The following is a 27553-nucleotide window of genomic DNA, read 5'->3' as shown; positions in this document are numbered from 1 at the left end:
CAGTTACTAAGCGTCATTGATGGATGCTTTACTAATATTTGTATTCTTTTTATATAAAAAAGCTTTAATATTAACTTTGACATTATTTCTTCAGCTTTATAAGTTGGAAAATATTGTATTTAAGCTGGAGAAAATTATCCAAATTTGTTGGAATGTTGGTCATACGGCGTGCTAAATTGAATATGCTATTATCAGCTGATTAATGATGTTTTAGGTTAGACCTTGCTTTCGCCTTCATGCCCATTTGAAGGAAGGAAGTACGGTAGTTAAGTAAGCGTATTATTTGGATTTCGTTTTTAATATTGTAATTGTTTAAAAGTATCTATATCATTTAAATTTAACCTTTCTTTTTACGGAGTTTTCACACCTGAATATGTCACATCAAACTGGTATAAGAGGTAAAGTTATTTTTCGTTGATTTGAAAAAAAGTCTATATGATGTTTTAACGCTATTCTAAGATAATAGTTCAGTTTTAGAGTTAACATTTGAATTTTAAAACTTGTATTCATTTTGTAGTTAGTATGATTTATATGGTACTTTTGTAATTTCTACAATTAAATTAGTGACGTGTTCGATTTTTACGGTTAAGTTTAGTAAACTGTGTCGTTATATGTAGAGTCTTAAGTTACTTGGGTCATTAATTTAATTTAAAATCAATTTAAATTTATTTAGAGATTGTTTCCTTTTATCAATAAATTTGTTTTTTACTTTTAAGTTAATATTTTCTTTTTTGGAGTTGTCATTCATGCCAACTACTAAAAAATGATAAGTTTCACTAGAAGAATATGTAATGATATTTTGTTGTGTTTAAAAAAAACTGGACTTAATATTAGGCAAATCTTTGTTAATATACTTTGAACTGACAAGTTCCCTTATTCTTTAATGTTTTTTGGGCCGCATTTTTTTGTCTATACAATTCAGTTTCATTTTAATGTAACCCACCAAAAATGTTTAAGTAATCAAGTTTAATGATTAATTAATAAAAAAATAAGTTTTTTGAATAAAAATGAATGAATGGGTTTTAGAAAAGGATAACATGTGAAATATGTATTGTCAAAATGTAAATATGGTATTTAAATGGAATATGAATTGGATAACATATAACAAATTGTAATTTTAAGGTAAATGGATTAATTGTAAAATATAATTGAAGATTTTATTTTTGTATAATCATTTATTTTTCTTATCACGAAGAATAATCTACAACATGTAGATTATTTCACAAATTGCAAATCCTGGAAATTGAAGGGTCATATATGCAGTGATGTGAGAGTAGATGACTGAATTTAAACAAGATGGATTCAATAGTTTGCAGTTTCACTGCAATTAAAATTATGTATCGGAAACACCTTTCACCCAAGTTACGTCCTTCATAAGTTAGACAGTACTTCACTAAAAATTCTGTAATTCAGCTCTGTATAAATATAATACACATTATTTTTAGACTAAATAATTTAGTTTCAAAAGTAGCAAAGAATTGCTTGGTATTGATGTCCGTTTTTTATAAAAACTATCCTTTTGTTTGTTTTAATTCTTAGCTCCTTGCTAAAGTAGTCACAAGCCTTACTAACTGTGCTGGGAAGAACATTTTCTAAATGGCGTTTCAAATTGCTCAGTAGCATGCACTTAGGTGCCAAAACTGTCATTCACAGGACACATTGTGGCCTATCTTCAGCATTCACTATCAACTTAAAGTCCGAATAGCTCTCATCATATTTTCAATTTTTAGGCTTCTTCACATATTTGCCACTGGTTGACAATAACATTCATAATTTTCACTCTCACAACACTTATTGCTGTTTAGTTAATACCAATCGATTTGAAAAAGCATACTTCAAAATTTCACTTGATGTGATCAAAACAATAATCACTTGATGCAACCTCCGAAAACCAATTCGACATTAAAGCTGGTTAAAACCACCATTTATTTATACATAACACAAAGTACCTGAAAATTCAAGAGACTGCTAAAACAATCGAGAAACTAGTGTTGTAATCTAGTAACCATTTACAGAAACTTTAAGAAACAGTAACTAAGAAAGTTTCATCAGTTCTGCTAGATTTTGTGTACTGTAACATTGAACTGAAAATGGAAATGAAATTTTTTAATATTTTATGGCTCCTGTGAGAGGAAGTCACAGCTCCTCAGGGCACGGAAGCACACACTTTGTAACCACTTTGATATAGTATGTAGATGTTTCCCGGTGTAGTTTTCACACTACCCAACTGTATCAGGTAATTTAAGGGGTCATTATAAGTTTATAAGTTCGCATCTTTCATTTAAATAATTTTTCCCACTTCTCTTCAAGTGTGTTTGATCATAACGTTCAGGAAAAGTTTTGGTGCTGAAGGGTGATGTAGACCATTCTTTACATATACTGGCTATTTATGTTAAAAGAATTCATTTGCCAAATATGTGTGTGTTTCTGATTGTGTCTACAATTTTTATTGAATTTTCTCTTTTCACAATTCTATCCTGTTGCACACATAATTAGCTTTTTTTCATAGACCATGTTTTTTTTTTAAGTAAGTGTTATCTTTTTATGTTTACATATTATATGATTATCTTTACATTTGCCTTGTTTAGATTTATACATAGTATTTTTTTTATAAATTTGCTTTACTATGAATATTTAAAATAATAATATAATACTTTTTTCCTACAGCAAATGAAGCATTAAAAAAATTTTTTGGAAAATGCAGAGATGGAAAAATAAGAGTGTTTAAAGTGTCAATAAAAGACGGTAAGTGTTTTATATTTTTAATTATATACTGTGTCTTAAAGTTCTCCCAAAGACTTTGATAATTTATTCTGCTCATGAAAATATAGGAAAAAGTTCATATAAACATATGTCTGAAAATGCTTCATTTGCAAGTTAAAGCTAGTGAAAGATTTCATTCAGCAATTTTAGCTGCCCTAGGTGAAATGAGGTCGAACTGAAATTTTTAGGGAACGTAATTAAGGGACAGAGTTAGTGATTTATTATGATTTTTGACCTAGAAGATTGAATAAAATAAGTCTCAGAACTGTGTCTGCAGTAGGTTTTCAGAAATCTGGGGTAAAAACTATGTTTTTTATGTTTGACGTACAATAACCTTGTTAAATGGGTAATAAGAACATAAAACTTTTAAACAAGACTTTTAGAGAATTTAAGTCTGAACAAAGTAATGTAAGATAAATTGAATAAAAAAAAGAGAAGTTAGAAAAATTTGAATTCTGTGTAGAAACAGTACACTAGACCAGAGTGCATTATACATACCAGTTTTTAATAATTGTTAAAAAAATAACCCTGCCATTTTCAACACATCTCATTGCACGCTTGTGTAATGCTTTTGCTGCTCTTTTTAGTTCTTCAGGGCTGTCCTTAAGTTGCGCAGCCGCATCCATAATATGGGCAATTAATTCCTCATGAGAATGTATTTTTGTTTTGTATACATTATTTTTCATCTATCCCCAGACACAAAAATCTAAAGATGTTAGATCAGGTGTTCTTGGTGACCAGGAATGTGAACCTCCACTACTGATTCATTTTTCAGGGAAATGATGATTTAGGTCAATGGGAATGGTACAAGAGAAGTGGAGAGGCACACCATCATGCTGGAAGTATACTTTGTGTCACAGAGCTAGAGGAACATCTACAAGCAACTCTTCTTGAAAATAGTGCAAGTAGACCTCACCATTTAAGGGGCCAGGTAATATGAATGTCCAAACAGCTGATTCTGAAGAAGATTGTATCGTACATTGATATAAATCTGTGTAAAAGTTGCCTTCCACCATTTCATGAGGATTTACTTCTGCCCATGTATGCTCATTATGTAAGTTGTCGATGCTATCTCAAGTGAAATTTGCCTCATTGGTAAACAAAACCTACTTGTAGATGGTCGATTCGTATTCTACCATTTGCAGAACTTCAAACGAAGTGGACCATCACCTGGTTGTAGATGTTGAACTGGCTGTTTATGATAATAAGGATAAAACTTGTTTTATTTACGTGTCCTCCAAACCATCGAATGCAAAACTCCAATTTGCTTAGAAAGACATCCTTTACTGATGCATGGACTGTGCTGAATGGCATCAATAATAATTTTATCAACAACAGCGTTGTATTGAAAAGATAGTTCATAGTTAGTAAGAATACTAGGTAGTCAACCTGTTTCCCAAAGATTGTGAAAAGTCGCACAACTGTTTTGGGGGATCTGGAATCCTATGATTGAGAAAACAAATTTTGTGTTCTACTACAACAGCTGTAACATTACCGTTACACACACCCAAAATGAATACCATATCAGCATATGCCTCTGTTTTAAATAAGCATGGCTTTACTTCCATGGTAAACCTATCATCTTTGAAATAAAATTAAGAGAAAACCTTTACTAACCACAGCACAGTTCACTGCATCTTGATATACTTAATGTACCTTCAGAATGATTTAAACACTAATATAGTGTTGCACATTGTTGATCAGCTGTTGTTATTTTATTGCCAATTTTGAAATAATAATTTTTCAAATAATTAATTGTATTTCTGTCATTAATAAAATAATTATTATATTAGTAATTTCTATTTATTAATTTTTATTTTACAACTGTTGTGTAATTTGCAATTTTTTTTAAATTTTTAAACAGTATATTTTGGTTTAGAAATTTTTCACTTCACCAAAAAAGAATTTACTTTTGTTTTACATTAAATAAGTACTTTTCTGACAAATGTAGTAATACACTGTTTTTAAATAAAATTTGAGTTTTTCTAAATTATCTTTGTTTTATTCAATTTATCTTACACCATTTTCTTTAGAATTAAATTCTCTGCATTTGAAGGTTTTATATGTTTAAAACAATTATTTAACAGTGTTATTGTTCTTCAAACATTGAAAACAGGATTTTTTACCGCAATTTATTGGTTTTTTACCCCAGATTTCTCAAAAACTATTGCAGATACAATTCTGGGACCTATTTTATTTTATTTTCAGTTCAAAAACCATAAGATATCACTAATTATGTCGCTTAATTAACATTTTAAAAATCTCAGTACAAACTCATATCACCAGAGTAGCTGAAATTCAAGTGAAATCTTTTACTATAACTCGCAAACTAAGCATTTTGGGACATGTGTTTTTATGAACGTTTTCATTATTTTCACTAGTAGAATAGATTGTGAAAGTTTGGGTGAACTTCATGATACACTCTGTATATACATTTATTTTTTAGTCGTAGAACAGGAAGAAGCCAATATTACTACCATTACAATAATACCAGTCAAAATTTGTATTATATATTTGACAAAGTAGTAAACCTAATTTTAGAGAAGACCTTTGAATAGAACACATTATCAATTAAAAATATCTTGATTGATTCTTCACCTGTGTAATATCTTACTCTGGGATTGTTTTTATTAATTTAACCCCTATGAATCGTGGAGATCTTTTGAAATAGCTTTAAATTGTGTTGTTCATTGTGAAGAATACCTTATTCCCATTTTATTGTTCATAGATATCATTATTCTTTTTTAATGTTAAATATTTTAATACATTTACAATTTCATGTATGTACAAACTTGGAACCATCAGTAAGATTAGTGATACAGGATCTGTCTGTCTAACATTTAACAGAAATCTAATATCACTCTTCTAAATTTTAAAAGTTAGCAAGCGAAAATATGATGAGGCACCCCACAAAACAATTCCATATGACAATTGCCAACAGTTATCAGAGTTCTTAATGAGATTACAATAAATTGTTGAATTCTAACAATGTTTCTTAAAACTATTCACCGGATGCTACTTTACCATAAAAATTATATTTGTAACCCTTGATAAATATTCAAAAATGGTAACAAAAATTTATATAAGTAATATTATCATATATTTTAACTTATTAATGCCCTTTATATTATAACCAGTTTAGTGAATAATTTAACTTAATAAAATACTTGGGGGCTTAAGGTGGTTGTTATAATGTAAGTAAGATTAATAAAATGTTTGAAATCCTAAAATATCCATTTAAATAATAAAATAGATAAATTTACAATATTAAAAGGAACAAAATATAATAATTCTTATAAACTATTAAACTACAATATGGTCTTCAATGTAAACACACACATTGATCTACATAAAAAATGTAATTTTTTATCAATTGAAAAAACTATAAGCTTTGATGTTATTGTCTTTATGCAGAAAACACCTCTTGGTATGATGTCTGATATGTAATCTATCCTCCTACACTAAATCGAAAATGTCACAATTACATAACAAGAGCAAGAAATGATTTTTCCATTAATTTTATAAATAAAATATCGGCTGTGCCGGTCAAATCGTGATTACCAAATAAGATTTAAGAATCAAAATCTCCAAATTTTGAATGAAGAATATTAGATTTTAGGTGCTTCTTATTTTGTGGAAAAATTAATTTAAAAGAGACGTTTTGTAAAATATTGAAAAAATAAAGTACGACAAGGCTATATTTTAAGTAAGGTCTGTTTTCTGATACTAACAAACTAGTAAAGATATTGTCAAAAAATTTCTTTTATTTCACTTTATACTTTATGCTACTTTTCTACATAGTCACCTTGTTTGTTTAAACATTTACTTTAGCGTTTTACTAAGTTGTTTATACCCATGTCATAGATATAAGCCGCTTGTGAAGATAACCAGTCTTCAGCCATTGTTTTCACTTCTTCGTCAGTGTCAAACTGCTGATTGCTGATCGCTGAGACCTCCTTCAGATAGAACAGATGGTAATAGCTCGGCGCAGGCTGTATGCTGTATGGCGATTGTTTCATTTGCTCCCATTGTGAGCACAGTTTTCTGAACTACAAGATTTCAGAAATGATTTTGTATAGCACTGACTTTGAAACTTAGGGGAATATCAGTGACAGTGGAAATCATTAATCATTGGTCTTCATGAATTTTTGCATCAACTTCGCACACCAAATTGTCTATGATTAAAGAAGGTTGGTCCGATCACAGTTCATCATGGACATTGTCCTGCCCATTCTTGAACAGATTCACCCATTTATGTACTTTGTTGTCACACATTGAATTAGGCCCGTAAAGCTCACATATCTGGCGATCAATGTTTGCTGCTGACATGTTCCTTGTAGTCAATAATTGAATCACAGATCGTATTTCACAATTGGCAGGCCGTTCAATTATTTGAAACATTTCAGCTTCACAATATAAACTATAAACAGTGATGCTATGACTGCAAATGGTGTCTGCATTTTTGCAAGGCATGCCGGGTAGCGTGGGCACATGCGCGTTGCGATAGCTGAGTAAAATTTACATAGCTACAATAAATTGGATCTTACTTAAAACATAGTCCTTGTATAACTCGTATGAAAGTAATGAAAAAAATTGCTTCTCATTTTGGGTTCAGAATATAAGGTGCCTAAGCGATTTTAATTTTAATACCCCTTACGTAATAAAGAAAAATACCAAAAGAATTTTAAGAATAAAAATTAAAAGAGTTAAGAACCAAAAAAACTATAAAACAAAAATACATTTTTTTAGATTTAGAAAATAAATTTTAAGAAACAGTTTTCTAAAAATATAGGTTAAGATTAACAAATTTGATTAAGTAAAGTTTTCTCTAAATGTAATATGCCTTTCAATACAGGCTAAAATAAGAAAAAGAGAATTCTTCATTTTTAGGTCCAGGTTTTATAATTTTTAAAAATTTTAATAATTTTTTAATAAATTTATATATGAAGTATAAACTTTGAAAAATCTTTGAAAAATATCTAAACTGGAAAGATATAGGGCAAAAGAACGAAAAACATTTCAATTTTAAAAGGTGGGGATTGTTAATTTTTATAACTAAACTTTTTTGGATTGTTTATATGATCATTATAGGTAATAGATTTACTTTAATAATAAAAATTTGCTTTAATTTTTATCTCTAAAGTACATTTGAAGAAAATTAAAATTGGTTTTTTCATGATATTCCCCCATCCCGTTTAATGCATTTTGAAAAAAATAATATTATCAATGCCATATATATAAAAATATTTGAGCCAAATTTGAAGAAAATCAATTTGTTAATCCTGAGATTGAGATATAAGACCAAAAACTGTGCGGCACATGTATATATATACTTATAATTATGTTTTCTTGGTCTAGATGAACTAGTTGGACCCTAAAAACATAAAAATTTGTATAAAAAATAAAACAGATACCCCATTTTTGACATGATCACATTACTTTCTTATACCCTTCTCTCTCTTACACCTTTCTCATACTCTTGAATATTCTAGGTATTAAGTAAAAAAAAAAAAATAAAAAATAAAAATTCCCTTTAAAATTAGCAATAAAAATAATTAATAAATTTAATTATAATGTTTATAACAAAAAGGAGTTAAATACAACGTGGAGTGCAAAATTGTAATTAATTCTAATTAGGAATGACAAAAAGGTTTAAGAATGCTTTTAGAAACATTTATAAGCACATAAATATAATATACAAAAACCTAATTATTCTGGTAGGTTTAGAGATAATAAACTGCTGTTTTCAGTATAGATAATATGTAAATTTTAGTAATAAATAACAATAAATTAAAATTCCTTAGATGTAGATTTCTATATTATGTGGTGTAAATGTTGTTATAGTCTGGCACCAGGATGAAATCTGCTAGACTATGTAATTTGTATATGTCTAATTTATATTTTTGTGAATTACATTCTGAAATTCAACAAAACTTGTGTATTTTTTTTATTTAATATTCTGTTTCTACTTAGATATTCATGGACTGAGTATATATCTGTTTGGCAATCTAGTGTGTGAATAAACTCTTACCTGGACAGGTGATTGGTGTATGGTGATAGCACTACGCTATATTAAACCGCTCTCCAGTTCATTTGTGTGGAATAAAAATAAAATGGGACCTAAGATTGAACACTGTGTCACATCTAATTTTCTACTGTAAGAAACTCCAAAGTTTTTGTCATAATTTCACTTATAATTCCTACATCTTTAACTTCACCACATTAAGATTATAAAACCAGTTAAATAATTTTAACAGCTCTTCATTTTTCTCACATATCAAAATTTATGTAGTAATGCTTTAGTAAAATTTAAAAATACTGTAAATCATTCTTTCTCCTTTATTTAAACCGTCTTCTACTAGAGACTGATGCCGTATCATTAGATATTCCATTTCTAAAACCACGCAGTTCATTATTAATTAGAATTTTATGTTTATTTAAGTGATAAAATTTAGATATTATGTTATAAATGCAGATTCCCATGGCAGAGCAGTAGCATCTGTCTTTCAACCCACCGGGTTGATCTAGAGGTGAACTCGCCATTGCAAATCAACTGATTTCGAAGGCGAAAGTTCTAAGGTTCAAATCCTAGTAAAAGAAGTTACTTTTATATGGATTTAAATACTGGATTGTGGATACTGGTGTTCTTTGGTGATGGGTTTCCAACCACACATCTGAGGAATGGTCGACCAGAGACTACAAGATTATACTTTATTTACATTCATACATATCATCTTCTGAAGTAATACCTTACAGTGGTTCCCAAGGCTAAATAGAAAAGAAGGCATCTTCCTTTCATCTGGAAGATTCTGGGTTCAAATCCCAGTTAGGCTTGGAATTTTTCACATGCTATAAAAATTAATCTCCTCAGTAACTGTATTTGGGCAGCTAGCTATAGTCTCTTAAAAAATGAAATAATGTTAATAGAAGAAGATTTGCCTACAGGGTCCAGAGTTATAAGACCAATTACAGGTCAACATACGCACGTAGATAGATATATACACATGTACGTCCATCTGACAGAAATAGATTTTTTTTACTTGGGAGCATTGTAATAAAAGATTTTTTTACAGATTATTTGCAATTTATGTAAATTCAATCTATTGTTTTTTTTTAATATTTCCTTAGGCAAAAGCTTAAAAAAATACCAATTTTTTTACCTATCATATTACGCTATACCAGGTGATCCATTTAAATTGGGACATTTATATCTCAAAAACTACACATTTCAGGAAAAAAGTCTTGTATTAAAGTTTTTCCATTTTAAGGGGGAAATAAATTCACAGCCTTTGTTGTCCTTCATAAGGTCATTTCAAGGTCAACCTAATTTTTTTTTTAAATAGTAACCTATAGTTTTTATTGCAGAATCAAATTCTTTGAAAAAAAAATTAAAATGTAGTTTCAGACTTTTTTTTCTAGTATTATAGTTTTTAGTTAGTCATCTTCAAAAATGCTGTAAGCCTATAAATTGGTGTTTTTAGTTTCATTAAGTCTAGCCCAGCTGAAGTTAAATTTAAAATTAAAAAAAAAAAATAAGTTTTAAATAAAAAACAATCAATGGTAACAATAATGATGCTAAAAATAATAAAGAAGTAGAAAAAGAAGTTAAGCATGTAAACAATATTTTTTAAAAAAGCGTAATATTTTTTAAAATAGCCTAAAAGTGAAGTTCAAATTGTAAATGTCATTTGTCTCAGTGAATGTATTATCAGTGTCTTCAATTATTTTTTTATTACTCTGTTACTTGCCAACTATTAATAAATATTAAATTAGTTCTTATTTATTGGAAACTATGGAACGATTTACAATTAAAGAAAAAACTGAGGTAATTTTGCATCACAGGGAATGTCACCGAAATGTTGATCAGACAGTAGCTTTGTAAGCTTTACTATTCCCTGGTAGAAACACTCCCAAGTTGTTCTTCTGTATATAGAACTGTAAACAGTTAAGTGATGCTGGAAATGCAGGGGCCAAAAGTAGGGGGCCAAAGCATGCAACACATGCAGGCTGTGTACCATACCGGTATGTACTATTTGATTAAAAAATGCATTAAAACATAAATGGATCTTACTTAGATTAATCCTGTAATTGATTGTTTTTTATTTAAAATTTAATTTTCTTTAATTTAAAATTTAAATCAGCCGGATGTAATTTGACAGCTGGGCCAGACCTAATGAAACTAAAAGTACCAGTTTATGGACCTACAGAATTTTTGAAGATTAATAACTAAAAAACTATCATGTTTAGAAAAAAAGGTTGAAATGAAATTTTATTTTTTGCAAATAATTCGATTCTGCAATAAAAATTGTAAGTTCTTATTTAAAAAAAATTATGTTGACCTTGAACTGACCTTTATTTGATCTTATGCAGGACAACATAGGTTGTGAACGTATTTCCCCCTTGAAGTGGAAAAACTTTAATAGGAAACTTTTTTTCTTAAAATGCTTAGTTTTTGAGTTATAGATGTGTCCCAATTTAAATGAACCAGCCAGTATAGCAGTATATTGTCTAGGCTATTGTCATTATTATTATTATTATTGATTTGTCTTATTTTACTTTTTTTTAAACCAATTGTAATTATATAAACATTTTCAATTGTCAATATCTCAATATCCTGGTTGAACCGCAAGCACGTGATAATATCTTCAGCAAGATGAAGAAATGATAAAAGAGAAAAGATGTCACAAGCCTTACAAATGGCTACTGCAATGGTAGACAGAAATGATATTGATGATTGGGATGGACCAAATCCAAAAGTGAAAGATTGTAAACGGTGTAAGGTGAAAGCCAATTAGCGGCAACTGCTCTGACGTCATTTATTTACAGTCATATTTGGCACTATTACTGCTTCGATTATCGACTTTAGTTCTGCTCTAACCCTCCGCCAGCACTACTTTCTTCATCTAGTTTGTATATCAACTGCCAGCGCTAGTGTGTCGAGCACCAGCTACAGGCGACAACCTGCTCTGATGTTGCATGACCATGAGATGTCCCTATCATCGGACCTTCATAAGATATATGATGTAGATCGGCTGCAGGCAACAACTGCTCTGACATCACACGGCCTTGAGATGTCCTATCCAAACCACATAGGTACGAGATTTAGATCTATGCAGATAGGCCAGCTCGAGCCGTCCACCTCTAACCTCACATGGCCTTGTGATGTCCGAACATCCAAACCATATTAGATCTAGGTGGATACACTGCTCGAAGCCCCATACCACACCATCCGATGACATCACACCCCACACATCTGGTCCGATTGCGACAACCCATAACCTTGAAGTGGCTATCAATCCCATATGTATTCTATTTGCATATTCTATATAAGGGTGTATGAAAGAATATATTTATTCTATGTAAGGATGAAGCTACAATGATGTATGCTGCATGGTGCACCTATCTGGACTCATCGAATGTTTTATTGAGAACCCAGAATCTCTCATTGTTATCTGTAATTGGTGCCTATAGGACTCTCTCAAGAGTCAATCCTTGTTATTTCTGGTATTAAGCCCATTGATAACCACGAGACTGAGCATCAGTTAAGATATAATGCTAATAAATATGCCAGCTTATCTCTGGAAGCTTAAAAAAATAATGACCAAGGTTTCCATCTGGCAGGTCAGGTGAACTGAATTGTATTGACTGCATTAACTAATGGTATTTTTGATGTGAGAAGTATGCAGGATGTTAGCTGGATTTCTCCCAATCAGCAAATTGCAGTTTCTTTCTGGACATGATGCTTTTGAAGATAGGTTGGCCAGATTTGGTTTGATTAATTCAGGCTTGTGTCTGGAGTGTAGGGTCATTGATGATGTGTGCCATGTCTTTTATATTTGTCCCAGGTATAAAGTTGAACATACCAAAGTTAGACAGCTTGCGAGGATCAATTCTGTTGTGTCAAATTAATGATGGAAGTGAAGGGATTACTCAGTGCTGATAGTATTCTTTGACGAATGCCTTAAAACAGCTTCATGTTTGTACTCCAAAAGCAAAAGGACTATACCGTAATGGTTACTTACCAAGGAGTGTTAATATATTGAATTGTGTCAAAGACACACTAAAGGAATCAAACATGTTGTACCAGGCAATATTCTACATTATTAGGTTACCAGATAAACATGAATGCCCATGATCTAGATAAAATAACGTAGAGAATTTAAGAGAAAATCAGTGAAAATAAAATGAATCATAGTATTTTTGAATACTCCTTTTTTTTCAGATAGTTATTTGAAAGAGCATGCTCTTTCTTTTTAATAACTAATGTCTTAAAAACAAATAGAGATATCAATCTGTGATTTTAAGTAATAATTTTTTCTTGTTATATTTTGTATGGAAGTGGCATGTCATATGACCATAGTGCCATATTTAAAAAAATCTGATATGACACCACATGACTTCCTTGTACGCCTATTAAATTATATATATATATATATATATATATATATATACATTTTTTGCTGCACTTAATTTAAACTTATTTCATTTGAAAGTGAGATACGATTCTCCAATTCTTTATAAAGTGGGCAGTTACACAATTGCATTGTGGTGGACATCACATTGGATCACATTTTTTTGTGGTTTCCATTTCAGCATTTTATATTAGTTTATATATTAATTTTATTTCACATAGCACATTGTTGAAAAGCTCTCAATGAGGGCCTGTTACTGCAGTTAAGAAAAAGTCCAAAATCCATTTTTTTTTTTTGGATTTTGGGCTTTTTTGGACACTTTTGGTTCAGGTGATTGTAATCAAAAGAGGAGATGCACAACTAGATTGTTACAGCAGTCTTAAATCCAAAATTCCAACATCCTACAGCTAGTCGTTTGTGTTATGCGAGATACATATGTAAGTACAAACGTCATGCCGAAACTAGTAAAAATGAATATTTCTGTTGAAATCTGAAAACCGAAATATTTCACGATCACTGTAATTAATTTACTTCATACAAGGAATTTACCGGTTTGAATCTAGTATGGCAGAAGTAAGATGGAGCCAGCAACATTTGGAATATGTTAAAAATATAGTATTTATGCCCAGAATAATTATGGGATTGATCAGGAATCTCCGAATTAACAATTATAGAATAATAGGGGTCAAACAATATACATTCTGTATATAATATTGTGATTAAATGCTGTTACCTTTATTTTGTTATTATGGTTCATTAAAATATTTACATTAACCACACAAGTTTCAAACTTAGGTAACGTTTTTGTCGCATTATTTTTTAAAAAAAGCTTTTCTTGAGTGTTAATATTAAATACAAATAATACATTTCTTGGGTAAATGACTTTGTAATAAACTCATTTTAAAATATGATTTAATAATATGACTTAAAATTTGATGTATAATGTGACTTAACAATTTTTTTTCTTTTACAACAGCTCAAACTCATGTTTTTTTTGTTAATGAAACTGTAGTAAGTTAGATTTGTGCTTTTTTATTATTTTGGCCTCTGAAAGATCATGTTCCAATCTTCACCTTGTTGCAGTTTTCTTTTTGCACAATATTCTCTCATTCTTTGAACTTGCTGTTCTCTTATTTCTTTCAACCATTCTTGATCACTGTTATCTTTTTACTTTCTTTTTCTTGAAAACCATATTGATTCAATTTTCTCTTTATAATTTTTTCTGTCTGATAGTTGATTTTCTGTTTTGGTTTTTTAGTTCGATTTAAACCTCTTTTATTGTATATTAATAATTTTTTTTTTTTCAGAGGAGCTTACTTTGGATGGTTTTAAGGAAAAGAAGAGTTCATGGGAAAATGATTATGATAAATTTGTACCTGGGTTTGTTGAACCTGAACAGCCTTCTTTTATTTTGTACAGGTACTGTGATAGGCAGTATTTTTTGATGTATGCAAGGGTTTTAAGAGTATATCCTTTTGTTGTGTTGTATTGTTCAGGTCAATCAGTGATCTTGGCTAATCTAAGTATGTGTTTGTTAATACTTGATGAGAGTTCCGTCAATGTAGAAGATGTGTGTTAGAGAGATCTGTTATTATATACTTTTATTTGACTTGCTCTTAGTTCTATTATTATGTTGACGACTGGATAGTCAAAATTTTGTCATTGATTTTAACCTACTTCCTGATAAGCTAGAGAGCTAAAAATTGAGGTGCGCATTCATTGTGGATAACATTGCTGTGCGATACAAAAAATTCTTCACTAATAAATTTTTTTCAATAGAAATTGTTTGATTGAAACGTATATCCATTTCAATTGAAGTTGTATGATTTCAAATGAATATATTCGATTCCATGTCAGTAAATAAATTCCACGATTGTTCTTCTTGGTGTCAATGATGTGCTTAGTGAAGTTATGCAAGGTAAGCTATTTAAGTTCTATATTTAACAGTAAGTTGTTATCAACCGCATAACAACTATGACCTTCTTGCATAACAGACATGACTAACTTTATAGTATGACAACCAGTTGTTGTGATTTTAAATTTACTTTTCACATAATTTAATTTTAATGATATAAATTGAAGAATATATTTTTCCTGAGGATGGTCAAATGACTGAAAGTACTTGAAAAGAGACTGCAGACAAATTGTTGTTTGTATTTCATTTATTTATATATAAAAAATATTATATACCAACTGTACCACGTTTAAAGAAACTTAACTTGTTATAATATCATTTTTTATTGAATAGTTTTACTCGTATGGATGAACTCTTCATAAATGAAGACTAAAAAGTTTAAAATAAAAAAAAGAAGAGTTTATTAATACAGTTTTATTTAAAATGTATTCTGTAAAATTTGAAAAATAATCTCATTTTATTTTAATAGAAACAAATTATTAAACTATTTTCTTTAAATATGTTAATTCATTTGTATGCTGAAACAGCACATGAAATGATATGATACGCTGAATGCAAATGATATGCTGAAACAGCATATCATCTAGATTCATGGAAGCGAGGGATTAAATAATTTTTTTTCACAGTTAACCTATGTTAATAGAAAGAAGGTTATGAATAATTTTCTTTGCAATATTTGATTTAATTTCACAAATACAGTGGATGCTGCTTATTAGAATCACTTGAAAACTGAATCACCTGGATTATTGAATAATTTTTCTAAAACCCAAACTAAAATAAAATAAATTTATATAAATTTCTTCATGCAATAGACTCAATAATCAGTTTTTTGAATCAACATTTTAATATTTTACATTTAGTTATAATATAAAATGGATTTTTTAATGTTTATTTCACTGCATTATGTTGTTGTTTATGCTTTCTGTAATACCCATTTTTAATGTTTTAAGTTGATTACTCCAAGGAAATGGGTCATATCATACCATTGTCTTGCTGCTAGCTGACTAAAGATAAACTGCTTGGTGCCAGATTTCCATCTGTAAAAGGTGGCCGACTAAATATGCAAACGTGCAGTGCTGTACACTTCAAACCATTCATCTTTCTAAACTGTGTGTACTGTACATTTTCGTATGTAGATTCGTATGTTTGTTTAAATCTTTTAGTTTTTTTTTTATATGTGCTTCAACTATTGTTAATGTTTAGTGACAAGTTAGTATTGTTTCATTGTAATTTTGGCTATTGTTTATTTTTTGTGTACTGTACTGAAATTTTTGTGAATTTCAAAGATATGTCGCATAAAGGATTTAAATTTACATGGAAAATTACAACTTTTAAAAAAATATGATAAACTTCTTAAATGTAGTCAGCAAGAAGCAGCAACAACACTGGGACTTTCTCAAACCTTGCGTGTTGTCATTAAACAAACAACTGGAGCTGCAGTCACTGTAAATGAGAACATGATCATAAAGAGGAAATGCAATTGTAAGAATGAAAATGTTGAACATTCTTTACTAAAGCAGTTTACCTAGTCAGGAACATTAAAGATGTGAGATATTAATGGTGAAAGCAGAACAATTTACAGAAAAATTTGATGATTATGATTTAAAACCAACAGAGGGTTGGCTACCTTGTGGAAAGAGAAAAACAATATTGTGTATAAAAAATATTCAGTGAAAGATTGTATGCTGATCAGCCTGCTGCAGACAACTGGAGCAAGAACTGCATTCCTGAAATTTAAAAAAACTTGTAACCTGATGATATCTAAAATTACGATGAACTAGGGTTGTATTTCAAAGTACTTCTTGATTTTTCATTATGTTTTAAAAAATTGACAACTCAGGTGGTAAAAAAACAGAAAGACCGCATAACAGTTCTCACTTGCAACATGAGTAGGAAAGTGATAAAGAAGAATTCCTAGTTATAGGCAAATCAAAAAATCCTAGACTTCTCCTTGCTTGTAAACTACACTTCAAACAAAAACGCATGGATGTCTGTTGGTTTCTCAGTTATTGATTAAATGGAATGAAAAATTAATCAGAAAAGAAAAATTAATTTTTCAGCTCTTACATCAGTGACCTATGACTCAAAAAGCATAAAATTATTTTTTTACTATCGAATACAACTTTAATACAATCCTTAGATTGAAATTGTAAAATCCTTAAAGTTTTATATAGAAAAAAATATGAGGGGGGACATTAAATATGGGGGGGTGGGGGATGAAGCCAGACGTGAGAAGACTGTGAATGATATAGTGAATAAGATTACACTTCTAGATACTATTCATATGTTATGCAAAACTTAGAACGAATTAAAAATTGAAACCATTCAAAACTGGTTTTATCGAGTCCAGTGACGTATTGCCTATAAGTCAATTGAAGATGTGGATGACAAAATTAATCAGTAGATCCTTATTGACAAGGACATTTCTGTGTGTCCTCCTGTTACTGATGATAAAATTGTGAATGAACGGCTGGAAGTGGATGAGATTGAAGAAACAGAGGAAGTTCAGTAGTAAGCACCATTGTTAAAAGAAATAACTGATGTGCTATCAGTTCTACAGAAGAATTTGGAATTATGTGAAGGAAGACCAGAACAGTTTTATTATTTTTTATAAAGTGAAAAATGATGCCTTGGAACACTATAAAAAAATTTACTTAAAAAAAAACATGGATATACAGAATAACTGAAATTTGTTTAGTCTGTACATAAGCTACAGATTTCGTTTTTCTTAATTAACTGCATAAACATTTTTATAACTTTATGATTTACAGTATTCCGAATGTTTTAGTATTTGTACTGTATCTTTTTATAACATCTTTTTTATAATACAGTACTATATTTAATAGAATTGGCTAAAACAAAAATACAGGACAGTAAAGATAAGTTTTTCTGTTTGTTTTTTTCAATATTGAAATGTTTTTACGTTCATGTTATCTAAATTACTACTGTACCTTATACATATATTAATTAAACTGCATACATTAGGTTTTACGATCTTTTTATTTTATGTAAGCGTACAGGAGAATGACCCTTAATTGAATCAACTGTTTTATTGACTCACTTTTCTTATATACAAAAGTGATTCTAATAAGCAGCATCTACTGTAATAAAAACTTTCTGAATATTTTAAATAAGAAAGTTTTTGACTATCCATGCTATAAGCTTTAACTTGCTTCTATCAATCACTATCTGTTCACAAAAATTGAAAACGTGTTCAGGAGAGGTTTGCTTTATGAGTGATGAAAAACAGAAGGAAGCAGACTGTATGTATGATGAGAGTAAAAACTTGTTATATATTGAGTAGACTATGTATAATGAGAGTAAAATCTTGCTATATGTTGTGATGTATAGGTAATTTTCAGGAAGATTACATGGAAAAATGACCCAAAGTATATAGAAGTAAAATAGAAAGCTTAATTAGAAGTTTTTATTGGTTATGTTCTTATTCTAAAATTGGTATTACATTATATACAAAGGGCACTAAGAAACAATTTTAGTTTTATGGTTTTTCAAAGTAATTTTCACCAAACGTTACATCCTTCTCCATCCTTTGAAACCAGTCTTCAAAGAAAGCCTGCCATGTTTCATCGGAGATCTGAGCACACTCATCATCCCAAGCCCTTAGGTTATCATCACTCGTAAAATGCCTTCCTTTCAGTCATTCACCTGGAGGAACAGCAAGTTCAGTACTATCGGGAGGGTTCTAGCTCAATACTCGTAGCAAACTTTAGAGTGGTAGGCTGGCACATTATTGTAGTGAAGAAACTGACTTCAGGTGCAGCTTCTTGAGAGCTTTGACAACTTTAGGCAGGTATCACTTCAGGTATCTCAGTATACCACTTCCCTATAACTCTTCCATGTTTCCTACACAACTCTCAATTAAAAAATATGGTCACCATTCTCTTCTTCACTGATCTGGATTTTCGAAGAGCCACAGGGTCTGCTCATCTTCAAACACACGCACTTTATTCTGAGCCTTGATTGCAAAGTCATAATATTACAGCTGTGTTTCATCACCTGTCACAATACTGTTCACATAGGGAGAGAGTTCCCATTTTCAAACTTTTTTAGCGTTTTATGGCACCTTGAAACACAATGTGCCATTTGATCATTGGTCAAGTTGAGCGGCCCCCAAAGAGTTTTTTTGACGCACAAAGCTTTTTAACTTCTTGAAAGTGGATCTCAGAACAGCATGGACTGCTGGTGTGTTAATTCCTAAGGTGGTTTATCTTCAAGCATTTTTCCTATTGCAGCGCAACATGTCCCTCTGTCACAGACAAAGATGGTTGGCCTAACCTTGGTGCGTTGTCAAAGCCAAAATTTCTTCTTTCAAACTAATGTAAAATAAAATTGCCACAATATTGAAATCTAGTATCAAAAAATGTTTTCTTAGATTTTTAAATGATAGGTAAAACCTGTTCTTAAATATATTTAACAATAATTTTTTTTACGTAATCGCTTAATGATATATGGTACATTGAGATCCTGAGTGAGTTTGTGAACATCCTCATCTGTCCTGATGGCCAGATCATCCCGTTTCACTACTCGCTATTTGCTTATTCTTGATTTCTGTTTCTCCTTTATCAGTTCTGTAGATGCAGGTGTGACCCTATCCTTCTTAGATTATGTGTCAAAGTGCAATGACATATAAATACAAAGCATCCTCGATTTCTGATCAGAGCATGCTTGTGAACTGATGTAAGGATATTTTCCTATTCAGATGCTGCACAATCTTAATGGCTAAAGTGTCTACTGGGTAAAACCAAGCCTTTTAAATCCCTCCTCTCGGTGATCAGTATCTTGATATTGAAATTGCAATACTGGGGAAAAAGTTAAATATCATGCTTTTTTATGTATTTTTCAATAATTTTCATATTCATTATATAAAAAATAAGTTTTAATATAGTAAAAAACTCAATTTTTAAAATACGAGGTCTACAAATAAAGTAATGAGACTGGTTCAGAAAACCATTTTATTTACAATCCAATTATACATGGACTCGTATCACCTTTGAAATAGCTCCCTTGGGAAGCCACGCAATGCTTCAAATGGTTTCCCACTCTTCATAGCAGTGTTGGAACTCAGAAACTGGAATATCCTTCAGATGATCGGTTTAATGTTTTTTACTGTTACAAAACGATGTCCTTTAAGGTGTTTTTTAAAGTCGGGAACCAGAAAAAGTAGCAGGGACTCAAGTCAGATTAATAAGGTGCTTGAAGAACTACAGGAATGTTTTTCTTTGCCAAAAATTCATTAATTGAGAGTGCAGTGTGACAATGCACCTTGTCATGATGCAGCATCCAGTTGTCTTTGATGGATGGTCTCAGGCGGGCAGCTGTTACTTGCAGTCTTTCAAGAATTTCTCAGTAAACATATTGATTTACAATCTGCCCTGTAAGCAAAAACTCCTTATGGATAATGTCATTACTATCAAAGAAACAAATTAGCGTGGTTTTGATTTTTAATTTGCTCATTTTTGCTTTTTAGGGTTGTGATGAGTTTGAAGTGTGCTACTCCATGCTATGGTGTTCTGTTTCTGGGTTGTACACAAATATCCAAGATTCATCACCAGTAATAACATTTTTTTAGAAAATCAGGATCAATTTCAATTTGCCCTAGAAGATCGTAGCACACTTTCCACCCTGTTTGTTTCTATTCAACAGTGAGGTTTTTTGGAACCAATTTACACAAACTTTTTTAATGTCAAATTCACTTGTCAAAATTTGATAAAATGTGATATGGTTCAAATTCAATCATTCTGATAGTTAATCGCCAGTCACATCATATCACATATCTGATTCGCTCAACATTGTCGTCACTTTTTGACATTAACAGTCTTCTGGAGCGTGGATCGTCTGTAATTGATGCCCAGCCATCTGAAAATGTTTAAACCATCTAAAATTTGGGTGAGACAGAGTGTCATCTCCATATGCCCTTTTGAATTTCAAAAATGTTTCAGTAGCATTCTCACCGAGTTTACCACAAAACTTGATTGCACAAACTTACTTCACAAGAGGTTTTTTTACGTCTCACATGGCAGCAGTAAACTAAAAATATTAATACCTAACAAATTTTCTGAATGTCAATGAAAAAAAGAGTTGATCATTTTTGTATCCCAGCAAAGAGTAGCACTCACAATTCAATTAAAAAATGTGTACAATGGGAATACACCTTTACACAATATTTTTCCTTTATGAAATTCATCTGTGGTAAATCATTCATATGCTGAAACAACATATGCATGAAAAGTTGAAGGCCAGATGCTGCTTACTAAATGAAAGTGAAACTTGTTGATTTCAAATGATTCTTGTTGAGGCAGGTGAATTTCAAACAAAACGAAATAGTCTACCTTCTGTTAACTGATATACAGAGAATTTCTGCCGGTCCAAAAAATCTGTACATTATATGTTTATCTAGAATACATGTCTTGCTGTAAGATTTTTCATGATTTAAATTTGAAACTGTATCAGGCACAAGTGAAAACAGGAAAACCAAAACATCTTAATTGTTGCGATTGGCTACTCAAAAACATTATCAGTGGACAGATAGACACAATACTATATTTTGTGTCACACAAGGTATGGTTTCATTTATCCAAGTATGTTAATTACACATCTCAGGAATGGTCAAACTGAGACTGTACTTCATTTACACTCATACATATCATCCTCTGAAGTAATACCCAAACGGTAATTCCCGAAGGCTAAACAGGAAGAAAAAGAAAAAGTATGTTAATTCACAACACCAGTTATTGGATGATTGAAAATCCTCACTGCATGTTCAAATTTTAACTTCAAAATGAGGAAATCTGTGTATTTTGGTAATTGTATGGCAGGATCAATATTTTTTGTCCAGACTGTCAATATAGAACTACTGTACAATTTTTCATGAATTCTACATTTGGTTAACAAAAGAGTATAACTTTCCAATTAGACAGACCAACATGTCACATATGAAATAATTCACTAGCACCTTATTCATGTGGCTTTTATGGAAGAATAAAACTGTCAGTAGAGTGCAGTGACTTCAGTATTTGTATAGTTGCAAATTTTTCTTTAAGGCTATTTGAAATATATAGTTTATAAATAGAATCACCACATTATCGATGAACTGAAGGCTAATTTCAACAAGAAATTGACAAGGTTTTGTGGCATTTACAAAGTTTTGTGTCAGATGACTGTTAATGTGATTGCTTGAATACAAAGTTGCATTGTTGTGGAGGGTGCTCACTTCAAATATCGTTTATGAAAATATGGTAAGTATATAAACGTTAGCTAATGTGGATACAGAATGTAATTTAATTTACATTTCATTCATAAAATGTTAAATTTCACAACTCCGTTTAATCTAATGGTTCAGTTTAAAGTTGCTCACCTGGTAGAAGTCTTATAATACTGATTATGTTTTGTTTTCTTTTTTCCCTCTGAAACTGGTGTTTTTATTAAATTGCGTGCATTTTGTAGTAATAATATCTGATGTTATAATTCTAATATTATAAGTAATATTTCTATTCTAATAATAGTTCTATTGCAATAAATTAATTAGTGAATGGTTTTATATGTTCCATTACTAATTCTGTGATAATTTTAAACGTCATTAGATTATTGAATTCAGAGTTACAGATGTGTCTGAAAATTGATAATGTTAAATATATAAGTTATTTTTAGGAAAAATTATTTTTTGAATACATGAGGTGTATCCAAAAAGTATCCAACCTTATTTTTTATTGCGTTAACCAGTTATAGTGCAGGAGAGGGGCTGTCATGAAGTGTGACCTTGACTCATTTGTTTATGATTCATTATTTTGCTGCCATTGTGGTCAGTTGCTGCGTAGCAGCTGTGAAAGTGAAATGTTAGAGTAGTGCTTTTTGGTTCATTGCTTTTCAGAATGACTGTATGGGTTCAGCAGAGAATCTACATGAATTTTAATAGAAACTTTGTGACACATAACTAGAGACATTACAAAAAATTCAATTTAAACAGCTTTCAAACTATGGGTGTTACACAAATTAAAAAATGGTATCACCATTTCCAAGTTCATCAAATGTCTGTCAAAAGTGACAAATACACTGGGCAGACCATCCATCAGCAAGCCACCGGGTTGGTCAAGTGGTGAACGCGTCTTCCCAAATCAGCTGATTTGGAAGTCGAGAGTTCCAGCGTTCAAGTCTTGGTAAAGCCAGATATTTTTACATGGATTTGAATACTAGATCGTGGATACCGGTGTTCTATGGTGGTTGGGTTTCAATTAACCACACATCTCAGGTATAGTCGAACTGAGAATGTACAAGACTACACTTCATTCACACTCATACATATCATTCTCATTCATCCTCCGAAGTATTATCTAAACTGTAGTTACCACAGGCTAAACAGGAAAAAAAGACCATCCATCAGCAAAAATCCTGAAAGTTCGATAGATGCTGATGAATGATTATCATAACAATTAGAGAGCTTGAAGATGGATGTAGGAATTTCATTTGTCTCAATGCAATTGATTTTAATGGAAGATCTTGGGATGCGCCGCATAGCAGCAAAACCTTTCTAAAACTTCTCATTTATGAACAGAAGCTACTGCAAGTTGCGTAAAACATGCTGGAATGTGCTAATAGTGATCCTTATCTTATGAAAAAAAGTTACTGGAGATGAAACATGGGTCTATGGCTATGACCCTGAAACAAAGGCTTAGCCATCCCGTTGAAAAACTTCTAGTTCTCTGTGGCAAAAGAAAGCCAGGCAATCATGATGCAATGTGAAGGTCCTGCTGATACCTCTTTTTTGATTATCAAAGGTATGATCCATCTCATGTATGCTCTTCAAGGGCAAACTGTCAGTAAAGAGTACTCTTTAGAACAGTTATGTAGCAATAATTGTTCTTAGTCGAAGGTACTCTTCAAAGCAAGAGTTCACAGCTTTGGGAAAATGGCAATTGAAAAATTGATCACAACATTCCAGTCTAAGTATCACAACTTATCCAGAGATTGTTGGCAAAAACACATGATCAAACTTCAGCAGGCTCATTACTCACTAAAATGGATTCCTGTGATTTTTGGGTCTTTCTTTAGGAAAGAAGGGTCTTTCCTAAAGAAAGACCCTGCTTAAAGGAAAAAGGTTTGAAGACAGAGAAGAGATCAAAAGAAATATGACAAGAGGATTTTTGGTGCTCGTTAAAATTGAGTTTGAAAAATGCTTCCAACAAAGGAAACATTATTGCCAATTAAAATTATTATTTTATAAGCCAAGGAATGGATACTTTTTGATCACACCTCATTTGTCAAGAATATCTATTCATTAACTGATTGTTATAAAGTTTTGTTTTAATAATATAAATTGTTTTAGCTATTAATAAATTCTAAGTAAGGATAAATAATACAGTTTTTGTGATGTATTAGAAAATTATTTTTATTATTTTTATTTTTAATTAGGCTGGATACACGTAACCAGTCAGGTGGATATGACTGGCTATTGATTAGTTGGTCTCCGGATGATTCACCTGTCAGACAAAAAATGCTTTATGCATCCACTAAAGCAACTCTTAAACAAGAATTTGGTAGTGGTCAAATAATTGAAGAATTACATGCAACAGTCGCAGTATGTTAATTATTTTTTCAAATTTAATTTAGATATTTTTATCTGTTAACAGTAATAGTAATAAAAATAATTTGGTTAACGCTTGAGATGCAGCCCTAGTGCCTTGGATGAGCTGTTTTTGGTGAAAAATTGTGCTTGTTTCTCACCATTTTTAACTAGAAGAAAAATGGGTTTAAATAGAATGCATGTTTGTAGTTCTAGAATGGATGCATCAATTTTCATGAAATTTATGTCTGTTAATACCAGTTACATGAATGGCACTGATACAAGATCTGTTCAGAAAATAACTGAACATTTTTAATTATGCGCCAGTGGAGATATTTAGTGATGTGTTGATGGCAGCATTGTGTTCAGCATAATCTCCTCTGTAACCACATGTTCCTGGATTGTTGATATCTTGTTTAGTTTTCCTGTTATTGTGCAATTTCTTGATGATTTAACTTTTGTCTCAAGCTGTAAATCCAGCTTTCATCTCCTGTTATGCTCCTTTGCATGAATGTTTTATCTTCATTGGTTTGTTCAAGAAGTTGACGACAAACATCCATTCAATGTTCTTTCTGCTGTTTGGTCATAAAACAAGGAACAAACTTTGCTGCATCTTGATGCATGTTCAATTTTTCAGTCAAAATGTCATAGCATGATCCAATTGAGATGCTAACTGCTTCTGCAAGTTCACGGACAGTTAATCGGTGATTTGCATGCACCAGATCATTGATTTTTCTGAACGTGGGTGTCATCAGTTGAAGTCGAAGGCGAAGTCATTCCAGGTTGAGGGTCATCTTCAATTGACTGAACCACTTTTAAATTGTGAAAACCGTTCGTAACATTTTATACAATCCAGAACATCATCTCCATAAGCTTATTTCAAAAGTTGAAACATTTCTGTGAAATTTTCCCTAGTTTCATGCCAGATTTTATGTTGTATGGATGCTCCCGAAAATTGCACGTTACAAAAATCACTACTAACACTTAAATTAATTGCACTCCAATAACAATAACATTAAAAAAAAGAGATATCAACAATCCAAGAACATGTGGTTACAGAGAAGGTTATGCAGAACACAGTGCTGCCAACCACATGTCACTAAATTTCTCCATTAGTGTATAATTAAAAATGTTTGTTTATTTTCTGAACAGACTTCATCATGTATGTTGATTTAAAAAACTTAAGTAGTGGGAGTTACAATACAAGAAGTGGAAGTTCAAAGCTGAATATACAAGAGAACATGGGAGAATTAATTTTATCTCAGATTTGCAAGTCATTTGGAAAACTAAAAGAGAATGGAGTATAGTTGCTGGCTTTCTTAACTTTCTGGCCCTGCAAAGGTTGGCTGAAGGGGTTTAATGTTCTAACAGCTAGAGCAGCACCAAGCAATAGCAACCTGGGTGACTGGGGTCCGCTTGGGCACTTACTTCGCCAAGATAGGTGTTTCAGCATCGAATCCTGGTTAGTTTTAGCTGTTCGTTTCATTCCTCTGTAATGGAGCTGTGTGTGGAAAGGTGAAGGTCTTGCTTTCAGGAGCACACCAGACTGGAAATATGATTTGTTATGGACTTTGTGATGAAGCTGTATGATTAAGGGTGAATCCATTGACCTCACTTCAGAGAACAGACCAGATGAAAGGTAGAATATGTTAGGAACTCAGTGATGTGGGAGAATGAGGGCTTCGACCTCATACTACATACAGTTGAAGTCATATCTTACCAACTGTAAATAAGTTACTGAAATTTCATGTTTAGGTAATAATTTTTTTTTTTTTTAATTTAGATCCTCACTTTAAGTTGTAGAATGCTGAGTCCCTCAGATGAGTTCTCAGTCCCTTGCTTTTTATATTGTTTATTAATGACCTGTCTCAGAATCTTGAACTATTCATTGTAGCCTTTTTCACAGACAACTCAAGTATGTCTACGTCTTTAGTTAAAGATAATTATTTAAAAGGAATTGAAAATTAGACAATAGCAGCTCAATAAATTGTTCACTGGATAAATTGTAACCATTTAGTTTTAAATATGGATAAAACTTTTGCATTGTAATTTTCATTGCTGATCATAGAATTCCCATTAAGGATAATAGTATTTCTGTTGCCCATGAAAAAAGATTTCTGGGTGTTTTATTAGATGACAAGCTCTCGTGAGATTATCAAGTTGACTTTCTTTGTAACAAAATCAAGCTGTACTGTCTTGTACTGCAGCACCTTATACTTACTGCTAAGCTCATCATCATTATTAAATATTTATCATGCCTAATACGATCGTATGCAGTTTAATCTCTTGGGGCTCCCTAAATAAGTTTTAAAAAACAAAAATGGCCTGTCAGATCTGACATCCCATAAGTATGAATTATGTAGACCTATATTTAGACAATTAAATATGTTAATGTATCTTTTTGTTTATATTTGTGAATGTTAATCTTTCCTAAAAAGAACGGTTAAAAAATAACAAATCCACCTTTACCAAACCAGATAACGAAACTTTTTTCATATAACACAATACTATGGCTTACGAGAAAGGGCCCCTTATTATACTGCTTTCTTTTATAGTATAATAATCTTCAAAGTGTTAACATTGAAATTGCAGTTGTAATTTAATAATAAATTTTCTCAGTTCTGATATGAATTTAGTTATAGTGTTTTAAGGTAAAAAAAAAAAAAACAGGAACTTTGGGAAATGTGTAGTGGCAGCTATGTACAGTTGGCAGGACTGCTTTATGCAGAGGCAAGCTTGCCACTCAGTCATCATGGAGCAGTGGAACAGCCAGCAGCGTATTTTTCCATCTGGATGTTGTGCAGATTGAACAAGTGCAAGAATTTAAATATTTGAGCTCACTGGTCCAGGAGAAGAAAGTAGCAACAATGGCAGATATCCAAAATC

General features: G+C 31.2%; 1 protein-coding gene across 1 annotated transcript in view; it reads left to right on the top strand.

Annotated features, from left to right (window-relative positions):
• Window positions 1-213: 213 nt before the first annotated feature.
• twf (twinfilin actin binding protein) overlaps window positions 214-27553 on the top strand; it is a 49589-nt gene continuing 22249 nt past the window's right edge. Inside the window, exons 1-4 of the mRNA XM_075380287.1 lie at window positions 214-398; window positions 2668-2745; window positions 14483-14594; window positions 24517-24682. Coding sequence (XP_075236402.1) covers window positions 374-398; window positions 2668-2745; window positions 14483-14594; window positions 24517-24682 — 381 coding nt within the window. The 5' untranslated portion in view covers window positions 214-373. The remainder of the gene's footprint in view (window positions 399-2667; window positions 2746-14482; window positions 14595-24516; window positions 24683-27553) is intronic.

This window comes from Lycorma delicatula, chromosome 12, assembly GCF_047948215.1.
Source record: "Lycorma delicatula isolate Av1 chromosome 12, ASM4794821v1, whole genome shotgun sequence".
NCBI lineage: Eukaryota > Metazoa > Arthropoda > Insecta > Hemiptera > Fulgoridae > Lycorma > Lycorma delicatula.
Note: the sequence above shows the minus strand (reverse complement) of the source record. Positions and strands in the feature narration are given on the sequence as shown.